At 39.9% G+C, this 21680-nt stretch overlaps 1 protein-coding gene across 1 annotated transcript in view; it reads left to right on the top strand.

Moving 5' to 3' along the window:
- MET (MET proto-oncogene, receptor tyrosine kinase) overlaps window positions 1-14547 on the top strand; it is an 86066-nt gene extending 71519 nt beyond the window's left edge. The window contains exons 13-22 of the mRNA XM_009817862.2: window positions 362-508; window positions 2533-2689; window positions 3506-3646; window positions 6079-6309; window positions 8708-8794; window positions 9412-9593; window positions 10335-10444; window positions 12989-13154; window positions 14061-14197; window positions 14337-14547. Of these exons, the coding sequence (XP_009816164.2) occupies window positions 362-508; window positions 2533-2689; window positions 3506-3646; window positions 6079-6309; window positions 8708-8794; window positions 9412-9593; window positions 10335-10444; window positions 12989-13154; window positions 14061-14197; window positions 14337-14547 (1569 nt within the window). The remainder of the gene's footprint in view (window positions 1-361; window positions 509-2532; window positions 2690-3505; window positions 3647-6078; window positions 6310-8707; window positions 8795-9411; window positions 9594-10334; window positions 10445-12988; window positions 13155-14060; window positions 14198-14336) is intronic.
- Window positions 14548-21680: the final 7133 nt, after the last annotated feature.

Genomic DNA, 21680 nt, shown 5'->3' with positions numbered 1-21680 from the left:
AATATAATGCAACAGGGTCACATAATGCTTCCTTTCTTGTGCAAATTATGCAAAAATCTAAACAGGACCAACAGAAATTATCCCTCAGACATTTACATTTTTAGATGCATGGGCTGTATGAGTATTAGTGACAGCAAATTTTATCTGTAAACTTTATCATCCCCCTCTGGCCTGTCTGTCAAACTCTGATTTACATTAAAAAATCTGATACATTCATATTGACAGGGCAATATAAATTTGCATTAGTCTTTTATTTCACAATTGTTTTTCCATTAAAAACATTTTCCAAGGTAATAAAAAGACTTCTCCTTAACTTTTATGAGATGGTTATGTAATATGAAATTGATTTTTTTTTTCCAAGGGAAATTATATTGATTCAGAAGCCGTTAAAGGAGAAGTGCTAAAAGTTGGAAATAAAAGCTGCGAAAACCTTCTCCTACAGTCGGAATCAATTTTGTGTACAGTTCCCAGCGATCTCCTGAAATCCAACAGCGAGCTAAATATAGAGGTGAGGCAGCTACACCACATATAAGATATTAATGCCATTTTTATTATCATTCACAATGTCACTATTGAACCTATAAACTTTAAATTTAAGCCTAAGCCTGTGTTTACCAAGATATCTCTACCCTGTTTGTTTGGGATGGAAATTCAAATAATATCGACTATTTGAAAAAATTATCATCATTATTGTTATTACGTGTTTGTACAGAGACTTTCTGGAGCCTCAGGCACAAAGTAGGACCTAAACTAAGCACAGAAATAAAATGATAGTTACTAATCCAAACACAAGAGGAAACATATGGGGAAGAATGGGAAGCTATAATGGAGTAGGTTGACTGTGGAGCTCACAAGTCCTTTTTTCAGCAAAAAATTCTGCTGCAGTGAATAGGATCAGATCCTTTCTGAAAGCATTTTTTGTCTGCTTTTTATGATTTCCTTTCAATTCTTTTTGTAAGATGCGTACACTTGGGACAAATGTGTGAGTTCTAAAATTATTGTTCTAAAGGTGATCTCACTAGAGTCATTCAGAGTGCTACTGAAAATTTAAATTGTAGACAGTTTTGACCTACTGATTCATCAAGTAAGACAAATCTTTCAGTATCTTTGTATTTTTGTAAAATATAAAAAAAGGAAAATCGCAGTGGAAGGGAATTACCTTTAAACTATGAAATTTGATGATCATGGACTCTGATTCACTGAAAACAGTGGAAACTTTGCCAGTCATGTAAGTGTGACTAGGATCAAAGTCTCTGTAAGCTCTTTGGAGCAGGGAGCATATATTTTTTCTATGTCTTTATGGCATTCATCTCAACAGGATCCTGGGCCATGAATGGTATTTCTATGTGCTACTGCAATCCAAGTAAATAGTAATAACTGATTTGATTTATTGATACAGTAAATATTAATTTATTTTGATTTTAATATACTTTGAAAAGTACAAATTAAATTTCATGGATGTATCAGGGGAACTATAAAATTAGATGCAGCTCTCCTTTTGGCAAATCTGTTTCCCAGACCTGTAAATGCCTAGTTTCATATAATACTTCTGCATATGTTGCATTCTGTACCTGTTCATATTTTTACATATGCACCCGGGACTGGCACTACATTCAATCAGTTCTACTATGTGATGTTTCCTGAACCTCTAAGAAACAAATACGCGTGACATGTATTTCATACATAGAAAAGAACACAACATAAAGGGGTTAAATAAGGTTTCTGCTTGTTTACTGGCAAGGAGCCTCAGAAATTGCAGCCTGCCAGCGAAGAAGAAAATTTGTTCTTTTGACGGGCAAATCCATCATTACAGTACCCAGAGGAATGAATTCCACAGAAGGAAGAGAAAAGATGGCCAAATGCATTCCAACTGACTGAGCTAGTGCCGTGTGACCTAAAACAGTTTTTCCCTGTTAGCTGCTTGGTGTTTGTTTAGTTGTTGATTTTTGGGGTTGTTTTTTGTTTTGTTTTGTTTCTTTAAACTGTTGACAAGCTAGAAGCTGGCAAGGGACAGGCTCACGTGACCTTGGGAACTAAAATGCAGGCACGCTGTCAACAGAGAGAGAGTTTGATGTTACAGCTTATTTATGCCAGAAGGACACATATTAAAGACATTTGGGCTAGGTTTTTTAACATATGTCTCAGCCCATATGTCTATAGGCCCATACATTTCCCTGCCCCATTTGAGTAAAAGTATGAATTTAGCATTTTGAATTAACATCTGGTAGCAGTGGGACCCTGTTATCCAGAGTGCGTGTGTGAGTGCGTGCCGTGTGTGTGGTGTAGCACATACATAGCTGAGTCACTACCAGAGCTCTTGAAGGCATGTAATGAATCATAAAAACATAGATCTGCTTTCATGTACACCGATATAATAATTTCTCCACTCCCAGTGTCTTACCGCAGTATGGCATCACAAAATCAAGATTTAATACATATGGGACATATCAGCTCATACTTCAGTACTAATTATCTACTTCTTAACTTGTCTTTTGAAATCATCACACAATTTTTTTTCTTTGTGTTTTTCAGTGGAAGCAAGAAGTTTTGTCAACAGTTATAGGAAAAGTGATGATCCGGCAAGATCAGAATTTCACAGGACTAATTGCTGGAGTTGTTTCAATATCAGTTTTAATTTTGATCTTTTTGGTGTTTTTCTTCTGGAGAAGGAAGAAGAAACAAATTAAAGGTCCATCATAGTCAATTCCATCAAATAATTCCATTATTATATCTTAGATTTTTAAAACTGACATCAATTTATGCTTTGCTTAACTGCCGTGCCATGCCCTGTTGTAACCTGTCAGCAGACATTTCACAATTAAGTCCAATGTTTAGCTGCATTTCAGCCCTTGGCTCTTGCCTGAACTGAGTGAAGGGCCACACTATGCCTAAAGGAGAATGATTTCGGAGGAACTCTGAGCTATTAGGAAAACTTAGTAAAGTCCCTTCCCCAATCAGCCTTGGAAGAGGAGACAAGTAAATGACATGTGTGGAATCAGAAGTACTTCAGCTTCATCCAGTTGCCTTGTAGTCCTCCAGGCTGTGCCTAGGTTGTGCAAGACACAGACCGCTGCGGTGTCCCGGTCTCCTGTTCACCCAAATCAAAAACTTGATCAGAGTGTGCCTCCTCTCCGACCCCTGCGTGTGGGTTTCCTTCCAGTGGGAACCACTGCACTGCACAAGGGGGAAGGAGGAGGAAAGCTAGTGTATAACCAGGTCTTGTTCCAATGTGGCATCACAGATGGATCATGAAGGTGGCCCCAGAGGCTTCAAAGCTCTCTTGGGTCTTCCGTTGTGGCCAAGAGCAGGGCTTTAACACAAGTTACAGCAATTCTTGTGCTGGTTAAGTAGCTGAAGTTCAGGTCCTGCTTGTGTATGTCTCAGCAGCAACCTGACCCTCTTCCCAGCAGAGCAGAACATCTTAAACGTAAATAAATACCGAAATGAATGTTGGCACACAGTAAACATGAGGGTTTTCCAATATTTTTTTCTCCTTCCTTTTCAGATCTGGGAAGCGACCTAGTGCGCTATGATGGCAGAGTGCACACTCCTCACCTAGACAGGCTGGTGAGTGCGAGGAGTGTAAGTCCAACAACAGAAATGGTTTCAAGTGAATCTGTAGACTACAGATCAACTTTTCTAGAAGGTATGCCTCTATTATGAATCTGTATGGATGATACTGTTCTATACATCTTGCTTTTCATGTTTTCAGATTATAGGTATTTTGATCAATATCTTAATTTCACTTTTTCATCTGGTTTGTTTGTGTTTCCATTATTTTAGGACTTCCATGTGTTCACAGGTTTGCTATTTGAACTGAGCTTCTAAGGTGCTTCCCAAGATTAATATGCAAAGGATTTTTATTTTTACTCAGGTTGGAGGAATAGATGAAATACTATTAGTAAAAAATCACTTTAAGTATACTCCACAATTAACTAGGAGCTGGTGGATAGCATGATTTTGAGTTATCATGGGGTTCATCACAGCATGCACAAATCCACTCTGAAAAAGTGATTTTAAGGATAGCATCAAGTGGCTGTAGATTTAGTATGTCTCAGTGACTTCATGCAGTCATTATAAAGCAGTTCTGTCAGCCCAACATGTGACATGAAGTTTTGTAAACTGATATTCTTTTGTTTGTTCATGCATTTCCTATAAAATGGCATGTTGTATGACGCAGAAATGTTAATTTCAAAAATTACACTAAAGGGATGTGAAAACTGTGACAGATCGAGTGGAGGTCCATGTGTGCTGGGATGCCAGGCTCAAAAAACACACTCTTCACTTCTAGGGCTGTGGGCATGAAGGAAGAATAAGCCTATGCTGAATACATTTTTGTGCCTTATAACACCATTTTAGAGTGGGTATTCTCCAGAAGAGCACTCTGCTGCACTTACCATACCACTTTAGGCTGAATGTGTCCTTTAAGACCTGTGCAGCCCATGTTCTGTGGTTACCATTAAAGAGTCTTTATTAGGAGTTACCATATTGTGATATTTGAGGTATCACAGGTATTTGTTAGTCTTGGTATAGACATAGTCTTGTACTATTTCAGGTGCTGTCACATACAACTCAATAGAAATCACTCCAAATCCTTATTCCACCTTTGTAATCCCCAATAGCGGAGCTGTTTGAGAGGCAGGCCCATTCCCAGCTTCCTTTATGATTCTTTAATTGCTGCCACCAGCTCGCACAGGAAGTTTCTTGATTGAAAGATTCCCAAAGGAAAAGAAAAGCCTGTGCCACTGGTTAGAAGGAAAAGTGGTACACAAGACAAAACTATGCAAAGATCCTTGGTGCAAGGTAAATCTGCAGTGGTCCTGGGGCCACTGTGCACTGGCAAAGCACAGCCAAGAACGCACCAAAAAACGATGTGCATTCATTTAATGTTCCTGTAGGAATGTTCAATTACCATCAAAGAATAAAATGACAGGAGCATTAGAAAATATGCAGGTTTGCATTGCATGTAGCAGCTGTAAAAATTATTTTGCAACCACGGCTAGAGTATTTTACCATGATTATTAAATAGATATTTGCCCTTGGTAACATAAACGTGGCTTTGTAAATAGAAGAGTTAGTATTTTTGCTTCTAGGTAGAGCAGCACTGAGTTTTTCTCAGCACCTAGAGTGATAACAGCACTATACAAAAACTTCCCAGGTTTTATACATAAATATATAAAGCATGTCTGTGCAACACCTTTTACTCTTTGTGATAAAATATCTGATAATTTCTGTTGTTAAATTTATTCCTTTTTTTTTTTCTTTTTGACCTTGGGCTAAATTCTGCTCATTCACTCCACTGGAATCATTCCAGACTGAAATTGGTGTAAATTAAACTTAATTCCTTGATTCTGTTACATGAAATACTAGAAAAAATTCTTTTAAACAACAGCAATTTAAAATACCTGAACAACATGCTGTTGACAAAAATAATTTTCTCAAATAAATGCTGCTTGTTTCACTGAAACATTTTAATTTCTCCTATTTTAAATCAGCTGGCTCATGTTATTTTCATGAGTAGCACCAACTGTATTATCTTCAGCAGTTACAGGATATGAATCACCTCTAGGCATTTCCCTGGTTGAATATTTACCATTGGATAAATATAGCTAGTCACCAGCAGTTTGGAAACCTTCATGAAATGTAAAGTTCCCTACCAAATTAGAACATGACAATAAGAAAAGGTTTCATGTTTTTAATTGTTCACTACTTCCTCCACCCGTATCTCTGTCATTTTTCCATTTTACTCTTGTTACTCCCAATTACTAGAAATGCTAAACCCGACACTTGGCATGATGTTACAAGGCTTCATTCCATCCCCTCAGCAAAGTGAAAGTTTTGCCATTTACTTTCATAAAAGTAGAGCTGAGACAAGCATAAGTTTATAGTGACATGGTTTCCCTGAAGTTTGGCAGATTAGCAATGCATATTTTCATTTTCCCTTTGTGACCAGAACTTCTGCAAAGCCAAGCCACTTCCAAACTGATAAACTCAAACCTTGCTCACCAATGAAATAAAACTCTTCATTTTCCAAGGAGAAGTCTGAAAGTATTATAACAGTTTCTGTTCACCTTGCAGATCAGTTTCCAAGCATGTCTCAGAATGGATCGTGCAGACCTGCCCAGTATCCTCACTCTGACCTCTCCCCAATTCTGTCCAGCGGGGACTCAGATTTAGCCAGTCCACTTCTCCAAACTAACGTCCACATTGACATCAGTGCCTTAAACCCTGACCTGGTCAAAGAAGTGCAGCATGTGGTTATTGGTGCTGACAGTCTGATTGTGCACTTCAGTGAAGTAATAGGAAGAGGTGGGTACTGCGACTCTTACCTTCAAACTGCTGTTCTTTTTGTGCACCCGTTCATTATAAACCATTCTGAATAAGGTGTCTACATGGAGGTTTTTCAAGCTTTCCACCTCTTACAGCACTGCATCCCATGCACCGAATCAAGGGGAGAATCAAGGAGCTCTCCTTTGAAGTCAGATGAAGGGTTGTGCATTTGATCAGTTGGCAAAGACACCAGAGGGAGGAAGGAGTCTGCCAATTAATGGGGCTCCTTTGAACGCAGAGACTTGCTGGTTCCTCCTCAACTACCTCACTCTCACCCTCTTCCAAGCTACTGAAAAGCTCAGCCAGGGCTTCTGATCCATGAGGCTGTGGTGCCGGAGTGAGGCTGCTGCAGAATATTGCATGAGCCTAAAGCACACACCTAAATGACAGGGTATGCTGAGTCGGGGGCACCAGAGACCTTAAAGTCAGAGCCTGAGAGCTAGCAGGATTGCTACACGACAAAGAAAACTCCTGCAGTGCATTCAATAGAAGTCCCGATGGGCCAGGTGAAATGCACACAGCCCTCTTCCCTCCTCAAGTTTCCCCCAGCTCTGAGGAATTCACTGCTTGTTTCCGCCCGCTGAAGTCTCTCCATTCCCCCTCATTCCTCTCTCATCCCAGCTGCAGTAATGCGTAGCTCCTGATTCACTTCCCCTTATTTTTATCCCTGATATAGCAAGACTCCTATTTTTCTGACTTTCTCCCATCACTCCTATTCCTCTACATCTCCGTAAGCAGGTTCCCTCCTTCTTTCATAGCCCAAGCCAGTATTTCTGTTAGGGACATTTATTAAACTCTGTACTATTGAGTACCTATTAGTAACCCAAGTAGAAACTGGATTTTCAGTTCTTCTGCAGATCATGCATGAGAGGTTTCTTGTTGAGTATCAGAATACTGATAAAAATTTGGCTATAAATGATATTCCTAATGCCTGTTCTGCAGGAAAATAGCCACAAATCAAACAGTCAGTGTGTTTCCCTTCCATGCATTACACTTCATTATCCCCAAAGCAAGGGTGGGCCTTTTTCTTTTCTTTCTTGCTTCAGAAAAGGCCAAGTAATTTCCCATTTTTTAAATGTTGAAAAATATCAGGAATGACACTGATACAATTAACCTTTTTTAATTTTCTCCTCCATAACTAGAAATGGGCCAAACCCAAAAATATTTCAGACACACCCAATCCAAGCTTTAGGATTTGTGCCCAGGCTCCAAACAATCTGTGGTCTGATGGGATTTTAGTTGCTTTTAGGAAACAAACTTTGTATTAATTTTACCCCAAGCCAAAATCAAAGCCAACTGGGCTCTGACCAGAGCTTATGACTGGAACCTAGTAGAATTAATCAGATAGTCTTGTTCTCTGCAGAACTCACACTTGACAAAAAAACTATTTTGCTTTCTAACTGCAAATATTAATATTTTAGAAGTGTCCAGTAAATAGTACATCTGTGAAGGAAAGCCACCATTACATGTACATAATTTCATTTGGATAAATTAATGCATATGGCTGGAGCTCAAATTTCTCTGTGTGCCCCAAACAGGTCAAGCTGACTTCTCATAGTACATTTCCCCGCACTGCAGACTACCCCATTTGCACATACCCCAAAAGCACAGGATCAAGAAGGATTTCTGTGTCACTGGCAGTTTATTTCACTGCTTAGACCATCAGCAAGAAGGCAAATTTCACTCATCATCTTTTAGTGATATTCTGCACTAGGAACTAGGCCACAGCAGAGACCATAGACTGCCGGCTAGTGAAGTGGTCAGTCTGTGATCAGTAGAGCAACTCCCAAACCTTTCATGGCCAACACACAACTCTTAACACTCAGCATTTTCCATGGAATAGCAAGACCTGAGAGACTGTAAGCCCAGAGTGATCCTCCTTATACAGATTTCCACTGAAGAGCCATCAAGGCTGTACAATCCAGTGGACCACTTAGCATGGGCTTACAGACCAATGGGAACCACCGATCCAGTGGACATGTCACCTCCTTCTAACTGCTCCCTTGTGCCTTCCAGTGCCCTCCTTTGACATGTATCTAACAGGAGAGCATGGTGGGAATGGGCAGACATGGTTTTTGTGTGCACAGTCATCACAAGAATGTGAAGCAGTTGTGGCGCCAGCCTTGTCATTATTTATACTCTCCATCTAGGTCAAGAAATAATCAGTTATGCTGCAAATAAGGGTTTTGATTTTATGCAATGATGTTTTTATGTAATGATGGTTTTATATGTTATTTATGAAGTATACATTACAAGTTTGGGGAATTGGACAGAAATGGAGTGTGATCACTTTCTTAAAGCATAATTGCTACCCAGTAGAAAATGCCAGAAAGCTAATTTTACTTATTAAAGCTAATCTTGCTCATTTTTTACACAGGACATTTTGGGTGTGTGTACCATGGGACACTGCTGGATAACGATGGCAGGAAAATTCAAATTCATTGTGCTGTGAAGTCACTGAATAGTGAGTTACATATTTAATAGTGAGACATTACCATAATTCCAAAGATAACCAGGGTGAACTAATTAATTAGAGTGAAGTGTACTTTCACAAATAAAGATTCTTAGTTGCAGCTGGATCAGATTTATCGCTGGAGCAATTCCAATGATTTTAGATTACCACAAGGCATTGGTATATATTCTGCATCCAATGAAATGCCCATTTATTTCCTCTACAAAGAAAAGGACAGAGGGAAATGAGGGAAAGGCACTGTCATTTTTTATTCTACTAACTACTGAAGATTTGGTTTTGGAAGTTAAATTGCTAAAGAGCAGGCAAAGCTGCTGGAAAAACAGGAAGAGACTGTAACAACATTTATTAAAGGCTTTACTCAAGTGTTGTTATTCAATTCTAAATAATTCATAATAAGAAAAGGAGAAACAGAATTAAAATCACTGACAAATTGTATTTGGTCATTATAAGAAAACCAATGCACATAACCTAGTTGTCATGTGGGAGGTGGGGATCATGTTTGTAGCTTCTCATTATCACTTTGTTGTGCAATGACATGCTGTACAGAAATGAACTGTAGTTTGTTTGGGTTTCTTTTAATTAATTCATTTTATTAATGGATTTTTCAGGGATTACAGACCTGGAAGAAGTAGCTCAGTTTCTGAAAGAAGGAATAATCATGAAAGATTTCACTCATCCCAATGTTCTGTCGCTCCTGGGAATTTGTTTGCCCAATGAAGGATCCCCCTTAGTCGTTCTTCCATACATGAAACACGGAGATCTTCGAAACTTCATTAGGAATGAGACTCATGTAAGTACATGGCAAGGTCTACCAAACAGTAATGCAAGTCTAGCCACACCCTGCTCCAGCACCATAGGTTCTAAGCTCTGATAATTACATTACGTCTATCACTTGCTGCTGTTACTACACCTTAACCTTTAGCACTTTCCTAGGCTGGCACCGAGCCCGACCACAGTGCTGCCACTCCTCCCCTTCCCCCTCAAATTCCTCTCTAGAATGTTTCCCAGAAATTATCAGCAATAAGTATTTCTCATTTCCCATCCGTAAGCCTCTTTATAAACAAATGTGTTTATGAGATCTAAGTCAAGGGGCCCAACCATCTGCTGGTTTAAACTGGCATATCTCTGTTGACTTCAGCACAGCTGTGCCAGTCATCACCATCTGCTATTCCAACTCCTAGGTAGGGGATCTTTATGTCCAGCTAGAGACACAGTCCCATTATTATCAATATTTTTGCTTCCTATCGTAAGAGAGAAAAACAGCAATTGTTAGACAAACTATGAGTACTCTCTTAGCAGAGATTTTCCCCGTTTTCCTTGAAAGCCTGTAGCGTTCTCAAGCGTGCCTCACTGCTCTCTCTCAAGTATGAGGCCACAGGTCTTGCCTCAGGTAGTGTAAGCCCACTTTATACTGTAGTATTTCACCCATTTCATGTCATCATCATTCTGGTCGTAGGATAGATGTGTCAAAAACAGTCTGCTCCTTGGACTTCTGCATTCATTGTAAATCACAAATGTTTGTATTTTACAGAACCCAACAGTAAAAGATTTAATTGGATTTGGCCTTCAGGTCGCAAAAGGGATGAAATACCTTGCAAGCAAAAAGTTTGTCCATAGAGACTTGGCAGCAAGAAACTGTATGTAAGTACAACTAATTCCAGCCACGTTATCACACTCTTCTGTGTAAGACAGTGAGATGAGATAAATGAAAGTTTCCAGGATTCTCCCTTTTTAGTCAAAATGTGTGTTTTTCTCATTGTTCCATAATTATGTTGATGTTTGTCTTGCATACTGATGAGCTACTCAGCTTGCTAAGGGCTCACTTCTTATACATAAGCTTTTTTTGAGTGTGGGAAATAAGAAAAGCTGAGGTGAAAGTGTAGTCTCTCCAAACCATTGGTTAGAGAGTTTAAAAGGCATCTCCTAAGGGAAGTTAAACTGCTGTTGTCTCAACTTGCTGTGCTTCCACCCAACCTCTTCAGAAGCAGCATGTCTCTGCTGCCGCACCTAGCAGGAGGGAGAGGAACACAGGGGAACTTTGTGAGAAAAACAGAAACATAAAGAAACACCAGTGAGAGTTATTGACAGTAATCTTTCATTACATGAGTATGAGCTTACTCTGGCTCAGTTGCGCACACAAATTAACATTAAAAAATCAGAGCATGCAAAGAATCTTACTAGTGTCTGGGTAGCCAGACAGTTCAGTTCACACAAAGACTAACTGATACAGGAGCTGCTGATACTACTATGCTGATTCATCACCTATGTTGTGAATTAATGAGGTACAGGATTAAACGTTAGAGTTTATTTTTAGCACGTCATAATCTGGAACTCTGGCTGCAAGAAGGTTATTTACCTGTGACATCAGATTTCTTATTCTTTTTCAAAGACTGCGCACTTCTGCAGCTGAACAGCCTCCGAAAGAGAATGTTTTCTTACAGCTGCTGGTTTTTTAAGGGAGGAAAAAAGCCAGAAGCAACATGATTTTCAGGTTTCCAAAGAAGAATTGGGTTACTGGATAGAAGTCCTGGTTAATCTAATCGAAGTCCAAATAGTGGCAACAGGACATTCCCTCTGGCCTACTGTCTATTCCTTAGGTGAGGAGGGAACAGCTATCAGGATGTCTCATGTTGCCAACTGAATGGCCGCTTTTGTACTTCTATATGGCTCAGCACTTCAGAGCCTGGAGAGCCACTACCACGGGAGAGGAAGATGTAGGGTTGAAGACCCACATTCCCCAGTGGCCATGTGCAATACAGCACTCAGAAGCCCAGCCCCTGCCACAATTGCCATGTCCATCAGAAAGGAAGCCAGGATGCAAATACAGTCCCTGTGGACTCTTGACTCTATTCCCCTAACCTGGTAGGGGTGCAGGAAGCTGCTATAGCATAAACTGTCCGCTCTTGACCCATCAAGGTTCCCTCCTACTCCCTTCATTGGTATTGGTTTAGTTATTATATCAGTAAATACAGCAGAGGGTTGTATGCCATTTAGAGGGACTTCAATAGACCAGAGAGTTTTCCAGACAGAAACCTCATAAATTCAAGACAGGGAAATGCCACGTGCAGAGGCTGAGAGAGATGGGATTGTTTAGTCTGGAGAAGTCTCAGGGGGATCTTATTCATGTGTATAACTGCGTGATATGGTGGACTACAGAAGGTGAAGCCAGATTCTTCTTAGTGGTGCCCAGGGACAGGCCAAGAGTCAGTGGGCACAAATTGAAATAGGGAAAATTGCATTTAAACATAGGAAGAAACGCTTTTATTGTAAGGATGACTGAACACTGGCACAGGTTGCCCAGATAGGTTGTGGAGTCTCCATCCTTGCAGATATTCAAAGCCCAACTGGTCGTGGTCCTGGGCAGCCTGCAGTAGCTGACCCTGCTTTGAGTGGGGGAGGTAGTGGTGAACTCGATGATCTTCAGAGGTCCCTTCCAACCTCACCCATTCTGTGATTGTGTGATTCTGTAAAGAGGCCCAAAAGCAGGCATTTGCTGTGGCTAGGTCTGCACATATAATGAAGGATAGGCTTAAGCATGCCAACACCCATGCTCTGTCTGTTTTCTGACAATGATATTGCTTATCAGGACAAATGCCAAGCTTAGGAGGAGCAAAGCTAGGAAGATCTTCTGGTATGGCTGAGCTGTGACCCCAGCAGAACTTTCCTTACGTCACCATTCTTTCCCAGTACAGACACCAAACACATCCTTAGTTAGAGGACTACATTATTACATATGGGCAATCACTGAGATAATGATGGGTCCTTCCTTATCAAAATTGAGAGTGAATAGGAAAGGTGATGCCTTGACTTGGAAATAAAAATGAGAGGTTTCTAAGGATATGGAAGAAGAAACAGCTGTGGAAGAAATGATGTAGCACTCAATCAGGATGTACAGGCTATTAGAAAAATCTTTTTATACAGAGCAATTGCTTTAAAAGAACTGTAATTCAAATTATATTATCAAAACAATATCAGTAATTTCCTGAGTTCATTCACTGTGTTAAATGGGTGTCAAATATACTTTGCTGCACTTTTTGTTTCACTGTTACATTAGTTAATAGATTCAAGATAAAGTACTGCCTTCCAAACTCACAGTCTCAAAAATGCAAGTCACTCATTATAATCCACTGTCACTGTAAATCTCGCCTGCTCAGCTGCACATAATACTTTTTGTCATTTCTCTAGGTTGGATGAAAAATTCACCGTCAAGGTTGCTGATTTTGGTCTTGCTAGAGATGTCTATGACAAAGAATACTACAGTGTGCACAATAAAACAGGAGCTAAACTGCCAGTGAAATGGATGGCTTTAGAAAGTTTACAAACTCAGAAGTTCACAACAAAGTCAGATGTGGTAATGTACAAACATATTTGTATCACTTATTAATTTCTCTTATACTGCCTGAGGCATCTCTCTACTACTTAATGAATGGACTAACTCCAAACCAAAACTTGTATTTGAATCTAACTTTAGTTCATGTAAGAATAAGAGACTGTTTGTACATCCAGAAAGGGTATTTGTCCCAATCACAAAGCAACAAGTTGTTGACCTGATTATCTGTTACTGCTCAGGAAAAAATTAGGAGTTTAATCCCACTCCAAGGGAAACTAAGGACATTCCAAGAAGCCAAGTTGGAGCCAAACCCTGCTGTAGGAGAGGCTCTGGAAAGCTTGACAAAACAGGTTAACTTTGACACTTGGAAAATTTAACAGTTCTCAAAAAGACTTTATTTGCTTTATAAATACTTGCTGACTGCCTACAGCAATCTCAAGTATTACCTGGCCATTTATGAAGAAAAAAATTATAAGATGAAGTCATTAGTTGGCTGGATCACTCTGTATTTTAGCTCTCCTTTCAATCCAGATTCAAATTAGCCTGTGATGCATAGAATTTTCACCATGTATATTCTCTTCAGTATGTATTTACCCAGGGTTAGTCAGATCATCAGCTCATGTAAATTGGCAGAGCTCCATTAACCTCAAAAGAGGTCTGCCAATTTATACCAGCTAAGTAGCAGGCCTATGGGCTTTTATTTTCTTTCATTTACTTAGTTCAGTTTCTCTGGCTCTAATTTAAGTGGCTCCTCAAGTCCCTACAACATTTATTAGCCCACTTAAAAGAAAGCTGAATGCAGTAAAGTAACTTTTCAAAGGGAAAATCCATGCATTTGAATGCTTAAATCTGTGAAACCATGTTCTAAAACTAGAATGTAAAGCCCTCCAACCCTATCACTTATTATTTATTTCTTTGTTTTCTTAGTGGTCCTTCGGTGTGTTGTTATGGGAACTTATGACAAGAGGGGCACCACCTTATCCTGATGTAAATTCTTTTGATATAACTGTTTACTTATTACAAGGAAGAAGGCTGCTACAACCTGAATACTGCCCCGACCCACTGTAAGTAAATAGTTTGCACAGCCTTCTGCAAATGCTGCTGATTCTGATATTGTAGTGAGAGAGACTGTGGGAGGAAAGAGGGGTTTTTTTCCTTTTTACATGATTTCGTAATTGAACACTTCTTTTATCTGAATGGCAGGTATGAAGTCATGCTGAAGTGCTGGCATCCCAAACCTGAGATGCGTCCAGCATTTTCTGAACTTGTTTCAAAAATATCAACAATCTTCTCCACTTTTATTGGGGAACACTACGTTCATGTCAATGCTACTTATGTCAACGTGAAGTGCATTGCTCCCTATCCTTCTCTTTTATCATCACAAAACAACACAGACATGGATGTTGACACATGACGGGTATGCCTGAAATAGAGGAAAATTCATTCTTAGTTGTATGAACAAAAAGCAAAACATTTTGTCCACTAGTTTTTACTGCCCGGTCTTTGTGAGAACACTGTTGCACATGTTTATATTGTTGCCCAAGTTGCACTAGTACAAGGACATGATATCATATCGTTTAAGGCTATGGGATTCTGTAAACCATCTTCCAGGTATTTCGACAACTTCATCAATTTCCCAAATGGAAATGTTGTGCGCTACCATCCAGAGCTAGTTCCCACTAGCTCTCAATAATGCGTGCTCAGACCCAAGAACAAAGATTCATCATTAATACCATGAAGGAGAAAGTAGAATACCAATGAGTACGGCTGGAAGGACTGTTAGCGTTGCATGTACTTTAGGATAATGAGCAGTGCAGAAATGGTTTTCACACAAAAGGCTAAGACAAACAATGAGAGTTACAAGCGTTTAAAATGTATTTTCCTCCTGCACAGTCCAAACTTTGGATTTTTGCACTGTATCAACAAGGTTTCTTAGAACATAGCCAGCTTCATGGTAAATGTCTTAACAGAAATCAACATCCAAAAACAGTGTGCGGTAAAATAAGTATGTCAGCCTTGCCAGTCCTCTTGATGTAGTCAGACGGTACATAAAATGAAGGGAAAATCATCTAGCTTAAAGCATTCCCAGTGTCAACTTTATTCCAACGTTTAACCACTTCATCGAGTAACAGCCTATATCGACAGATCTCTTGCTGAAAAATGCAAAGCCGCCATCTCTTTCAATAAAGAATTAACCACCCTCTGAGAATAAAAACTTGAAGGCATACATGTTAAATGCCAGGCTCATCCCTGGGATGTAGTAATATGGGCTGCATTACTCTAGAGGAAGAGGAGACAGGCAGGCTGGCAACCTTATGGAGCTGCTGTCTGGTGAGTCACACGGCAAGTAGCTGAAGCTCTGCCACCTACCCTTGGGTGGAGCTACCGCCAAAGGGGAGTAAGGAGCGGAGGTGTTGCCGCCAGCCCTGACCTAAAAAGACTGCTATAGCAGGAACGTTGATAACTTCTTCATGCCAGCCCTAAAAAGCTGAGAAGACCGATCAAAAGAAGAAACAGCTTTAGGCCCCCCTAGCCTCCTCTTGGATCACACAACCCAGTGAATTATGATACCTACTTTTATTTCTAAATTATGACCAGAAAAACAATTTTGAAAAGAGATATTAAATAAAACTTTCATTCATTAGAGAAGAGTACTATAGCTTTAGGGCAAGCATCACATGTCATTCCTGTTCCTGTGGAATTCTGTGCATACTACTGTATAGCTTGTTTAGTATAGGATTGAACTGGGTTTGTTGGTGTAAACACATAAAGTATTCTATTTTTATATTAAAAAAAATGTTTATTTTTAATGACATTTACAAAGTTTGGTTAGGCCACAAAATACTGCACTGTGAACATTTCAGAAAATGTATGTCAACGTACATGATTCATAAGTTGTAGCAACCTTAAAAAAATACTGTGTAAATATTAAAAAGGAAAAGAACTGACTGTAAACACACTCCACCCTAAGTATAATATCTCCGTTGCTGCAAGCCAACCATTTTAAGATCTTCAAAGAGAGGTAGTGCAGATAAAGAACTGATATAAGGGAGACATATTGTTCTTGGGAGACAGTGTTATAACTGAAAGATTTATAATGAGGGCAGAGTGTGTAGGCAGACTATGAGCAGATAATACTGTATTGTGTTTCATCACCACTTTCATTTCAGAAACAAACTTTCAGGTCTGCTGAGAGCAATACTAATTGTAGATTGCTCAAGGACAAAAGGCTTTGCTGCAGGCAAAAAAAGAAAAATCATCTCTATGGTTGTTAAAACAGCTAGGGAAGTTTATGACACAAAGATTTGGAGAAGATACTCCAAAACTTGTACATACATGCTTGAGGAACGCTGCAATGTGAAACAGAGGACATTTTTACTATTTATGAACTTTTGCTTAATAAAGTTAATGTTGTGTCTGGAACACCTGTAAGAATACGTGATTCTGATAAAGATTTGATGTTAGTAAGTTCATATATCTGCAAAAGAGCTGAATGGTACTTATGTTTATAGTTGTTGTTATGACCTAATAAACATGTTATTAAAATGAATTACTGTAATACTTTATGTTCCGAGTGCTGTAATTACTGTTAACATTTGACTGTTAAGCTGATAAAAGTCTGTATGCTTTTTCTGACTAACATGGTAAGAGCAACCTGTGGAACTGTGTGAGAGGGAGAAAACAACTCAGAAACATAAAAATATGGAGAGTGCACCAATAAATCAAGCACACAGAGTTCATCAGCCTCCTACCCATTAACAGATGCCTCAGAGAAAAGTGCAGAATATTCTGTCGTGAACAACCATGGCATAGCCCGTTTGGTTAGAAAGTCTCTTGCCCAACCACAGGCTGCACCCATGCAGAGCCTTAAAATTCTTCGTGCACTCAGTGTTGGGGGTGACATTCGAAGCTCCTAATTTGGACATCGTAAAGAGTAGCTGCTTGGCCCAACAAGGATGCCAGTGCTTACGTTCAGCATCCAAGCTCCCTAATCAGTCATGATCCACAAGCAACTTCAAGCACCTGAAGCCATGTCCCTCATGGTCATCTAACACGCGTTTCATCTCTGAGGTGCTTTGTATCTGTGACACCTGAAGAGAGAAGACATTGCAGTCCCCAGGGGTCTTGGTTCTGCTGGGGGAACAGGAGCCAGCCCCACTCTTCTGCCATGCATTTCATCCCAGTTGCATTAAATGCCTCCCACTGAATTCACAAGTTCACTTCTGTGAAGTGTATTTTAAGCAGATACCCCACAGACACTGCAACACACACTGTCCTGTGCCACTCTTAAGCCAAAAGACACAACAAGCTCGCTTCTCCAGTCAGGGGGACATTTTATACGTAACACACTCAGAAATATTTTAATGCACAAAGTCTCAGTTGATTAAAAACAGCATTTATACACTCATTTCAAAATATCAAGCAAACCAACATCAAAACACCTTTTACCCAGACACATTTACTTCTTAGCAGAAAATGTATATGCTCAGTTTCAACTCAAAGTGTATTTTGGGGAAAAAAGGCATCAAAAACAGCAGGTAAGGATGAAAACATTCTTCTATTGTGTCACAAGCCCAATCCAGCTAAAAGGTATGACTTTTTTTATTCTAATTATTTACATCTAATTTATTTTCCAATACATTTTCAGGATTTCCCTGAAAAATCAGTTAAAAACCTCCAAGGTTTTACTGCAGTCTGCTATTAATACCAGGGTCTTCAATCTAAAGCAGCATCATACACAGCCAAATGATGGTCTGAACTTAAATACCAGATTTGTAACACATTCCTCTGACTACTTCTCATGATTTCTAAGGGATGCTATATATCGCCTTTTTGAAAGGGTCAACAGAATCACAAGCTTCCCATGCTCAGTTTTTCATCCTGGTAAATTTGTTTATACCAGGTACACACTGCAGCAGATCTTCAGCTGACCTACCCTGGCAGCCTTCCCCCAGCACAAACATTTACAGTGGACATGGACCGTGGTCAAAAATTGCTTAACAGACACCCTACACAAAAGCCAAGAGTTTAAAAATCAAAGGGAAGGATAGCCTCACCCCACAGAAATTCCTGTCTATTTCACACACGCTTTTTTTAGCGCACTATTAAACATTTTAAATAATTGGCCTATATTAAGACTTTTAATATATCCAACAATATTAAAGGTTTCTAAAAATCAAGGGAAACAGTACACTGTACCATTGGGTTGCTAAGGGTTTGCATATTGCTAAACTTCAGTCTCTCGTGTTAAATTCAGTCACGAAGAATGGACCTAAACGCCTTATGTAAATAAATGAAGAGGAAAGGTACGTTTGAATTCTTCTAACAGTGGCAGAAGCAGTACAGGTGAGCAACTGCAAAAGGGCATAAAAATAATTTTAAACCTAAACATGAAACTCTCACTTTAGAAATTTCTTCTCTGGAATTCAGCCATAACATTATATCACAGGAAAAGGTCAGAGCAGATAAATGAAATACAAATCCTAATGGGTTTTTTACTCACTAAACAAAACATCTATTCCTGAGAAACTCCAACTTCCATTGTTTTTAACAAATAGGTCATGAACTGAGTATTCCAAGCACTGAAGAAAGACAGAGGAAATCTTAGGGTTTTGCCAGACCGATTAGTAAAAACATTTACAAGAAACTGTGATCTCTCAGGCGGCAGGGAGAATTCAGAGCAACTTGACTGATCCAGCAGACACCAGCCCAGAGATCAGTCTCTCGCCTGGAACTGGAACCCTGTGCTCTGACATTAAACCTGAATTTGCCTTTTGAAATCCCCACCCACCTGCTAACGCTCAAGGTGTAATCACTCCAATGAGGATGCCACAGACTCTTTTTCTGACTAAGGTCAAGCACTTGTAGCCACTCCACGACCTCCTGGGGGACAGAGAGAAAAGGTTTGTTTTGTGAGGAACACTGCTTCCCTGGCTGGTGTTACTATTAACTTTGGTGCTTTCCTTTCCAGAGCTGGCAGCCTCCTCACAACACTCCATGCCTGGGGATAGACCCGCAGCCAAGGGCAAAGCCCTGCAGGGGTCAGCCCAGGGAGACCCTCCGGGCTGAACGGCAATCAGGTGCAGTCCAGCTGAATCAGGCTTGAACAGGAGACTCTGACATGCAGACCACGCGGGGCTTTTAGTTTTTCAGTTGTTAATTTGGGGTTAGAGGGAGGAGGAGAGGCACGTTCTGATTTCTTTTCCCCATGCTATCACCTCATCCCTTCCTCCCTGGGTCTGGTGTTTGCACAGGAAGCCTCAGGGCAGCAGACTGACCTTCTGGGTCCCCAGCCTTACAGGGCTCCCAAGTTCAACAAAGGACCATGGTTGTAGTTAGGAATTTGAGTGAATATAGCAAGAAGCTGTAGGTTGGGCTTGATAGGATTTTGTTTGCACAATCCAAGGTAGAACACCAAAGAAGGGTGATTTATTTCATCTGGTTTCCATGAGCTTTTCTCTTTCAGTAGTAAGTACTTTGCCACAGCCTAGCGCCGTTAGGAGGTTCATTAGTATCTGCTGAATGTCTTCTCACATTCATTACGACAATTTAACAGGGAAGTCATCCTCGCTCGGGCCTCTGAGGCCCTGTGCATTTCTACAAACACTAGGTATTAATGCTTGCCAGAGTTTGAATTACCAAGCGCATGTTGAGCCCCTCTCTGGTACAAATGACAGCTGAATATCCTCCTTTAGGATGTGAAAAGTGCTATTGCCAAAAGCTTTAGGGTGCATGACCAAACATGGACACCTCAGCTGCCATGAGGTCGCAGCTCACTGGGGCAGTTGGCATGCTTTGCAAATGCAACAAAACCGAACACAAATGCTAAAAATACAGCTTGAGCTTTAATCAGGAAGGAAAAAAGGCCTTCAGACAACAGTGGTATATTCTTTATTTTTTGTGCAGCTCAAAAAAATAAAAGCAATTTAAGAAAGACAGCAGAGCTGCAACCTGTTGGAGCTCATGGTGCAGAACTCATGGCAAACACGTGCAATGATGTGACAATACGCATACCCTGACCCATAGTCAGCAAGTGGGACACAACAAGGAGTGAGTCACATCCAACCCCAATTGAATGCTAATTATTTTCTTAAGAAAAGCTCTTTCTTAGAAGAGCTTATTGCTACAGGAAGGACAACCATCTTCAGAAGTCAAAAACACTCTCACCATGTAACTTCTGCACTTTGTAGAGAAATGTAAATATCTGAATGGCTTCTTCACTCATTTTCAGTTACTGGAAACTTATCTATTGAAATTAGCTTGTCTATTAAATTACTAGCCATGCTTATGCAATATACCTGCCACCTGGCCATAAGAGCCGTAACAGCATTCAAAGTATTTCCCTCAAAGGTCAACAGCTCAACAATTGTAAAAACGCTCCAGCATTGCTTGTGTCCTCCATACACCTCTGAGCACCAAATTGTTGCAGCTATTGGCAGAACTTTTGAACAGCAACTCTGAATCGGATGGGAAGAGGGTAAAAGTTTGTCAGGCCCATGCGAGTCCCCAAGAATGTTGAATCATGTCACTGAAGTGATGAAAGCAAACTCACCTCGTTGACAAGTGTAAACCTGGGCTGCTGCATGAAATGCAGGTAAATAAAGGGCATTTATGACAGGACTATTTTTTACTTCTTTTTGTGAATATTAAGTTTCCCTGAAAATATCCTGGAAAAATATTTGTATCTCTGCAACAACAATGGTAAAATATATTTGCTAGGTATCTTGATATTAATTTATAGCAGCAGGGTTTTCTTAAGACCATCACACAAATACAAAGTAAATTATTTTTAAATATGTTTAAGTCTCTGTCATATGTCTAGGACAGTGAATGTCTTCAAAATAGACTTGCCAGCCTATTTGGATAAATGAAGGGCATTCTCTTCTATTAGCCATTCTAGGCATCTTGAAATAGGTTTTGTTTCTTCTCAAAGCTGAGTGGGTTGGGGAGGAGTCCAGGGAAACTGATTTTGGATTATTTGGCAGAAACTAGAGTTCTCTGCAGTACTTGAAGGTTCTTCTGTCCACCAGAACTGATTTACCAAACACTTCACCCTTTTTCTTGTCTCCAGTATCTTCACACTACCCGAAAACATCACGATACAGAGGCTCTGTGTGCAAATATCTACCCAATATTATTTTCTGCAGACAATCCTGAATAGGAAGATAATGTCTGGATGGTGATGATCAATATAAACAAACCTTACTGCTGCACTGAACAAATCATTATCAACACAGCACTTTTCCCATGTACCCCCTTCCAAAGTCCCTATAGTACTTACCAAGACTGCATTAAAATTTATGTAGTCCTGTATTTTACTGCATAAAACCTTGAATGGTGTTAAAATAGTAACTTCATTGCAGGGAAATAGGTGTCCATGAACTTTGATGGCCCATACTGAAAGCCAATAACAAACGTCCTTCCTTAACGAAATGCTTGATTTAGATCACATTTGTCATACTGTATTTATGCACTAGTCTGCCAAGCAGGTATTATAAAACAGACTCATTCAGAAAGTACAACATACAGGAACAACGTTCTTGGTAT

Source organism: Gavia stellata, chromosome 4 (genome assembly GCF_030936135.1).
Source record: "Gavia stellata isolate bGavSte3 chromosome 4, bGavSte3.hap2, whole genome shotgun sequence".
Lineage (NCBI taxonomy): Eukaryota > Metazoa > Chordata > Aves > Gaviiformes > Gaviidae > Gavia > Gavia stellata.
Note: the sequence above shows the minus strand (reverse complement) of the source record. Positions and strands in the feature narration are given on the sequence as shown.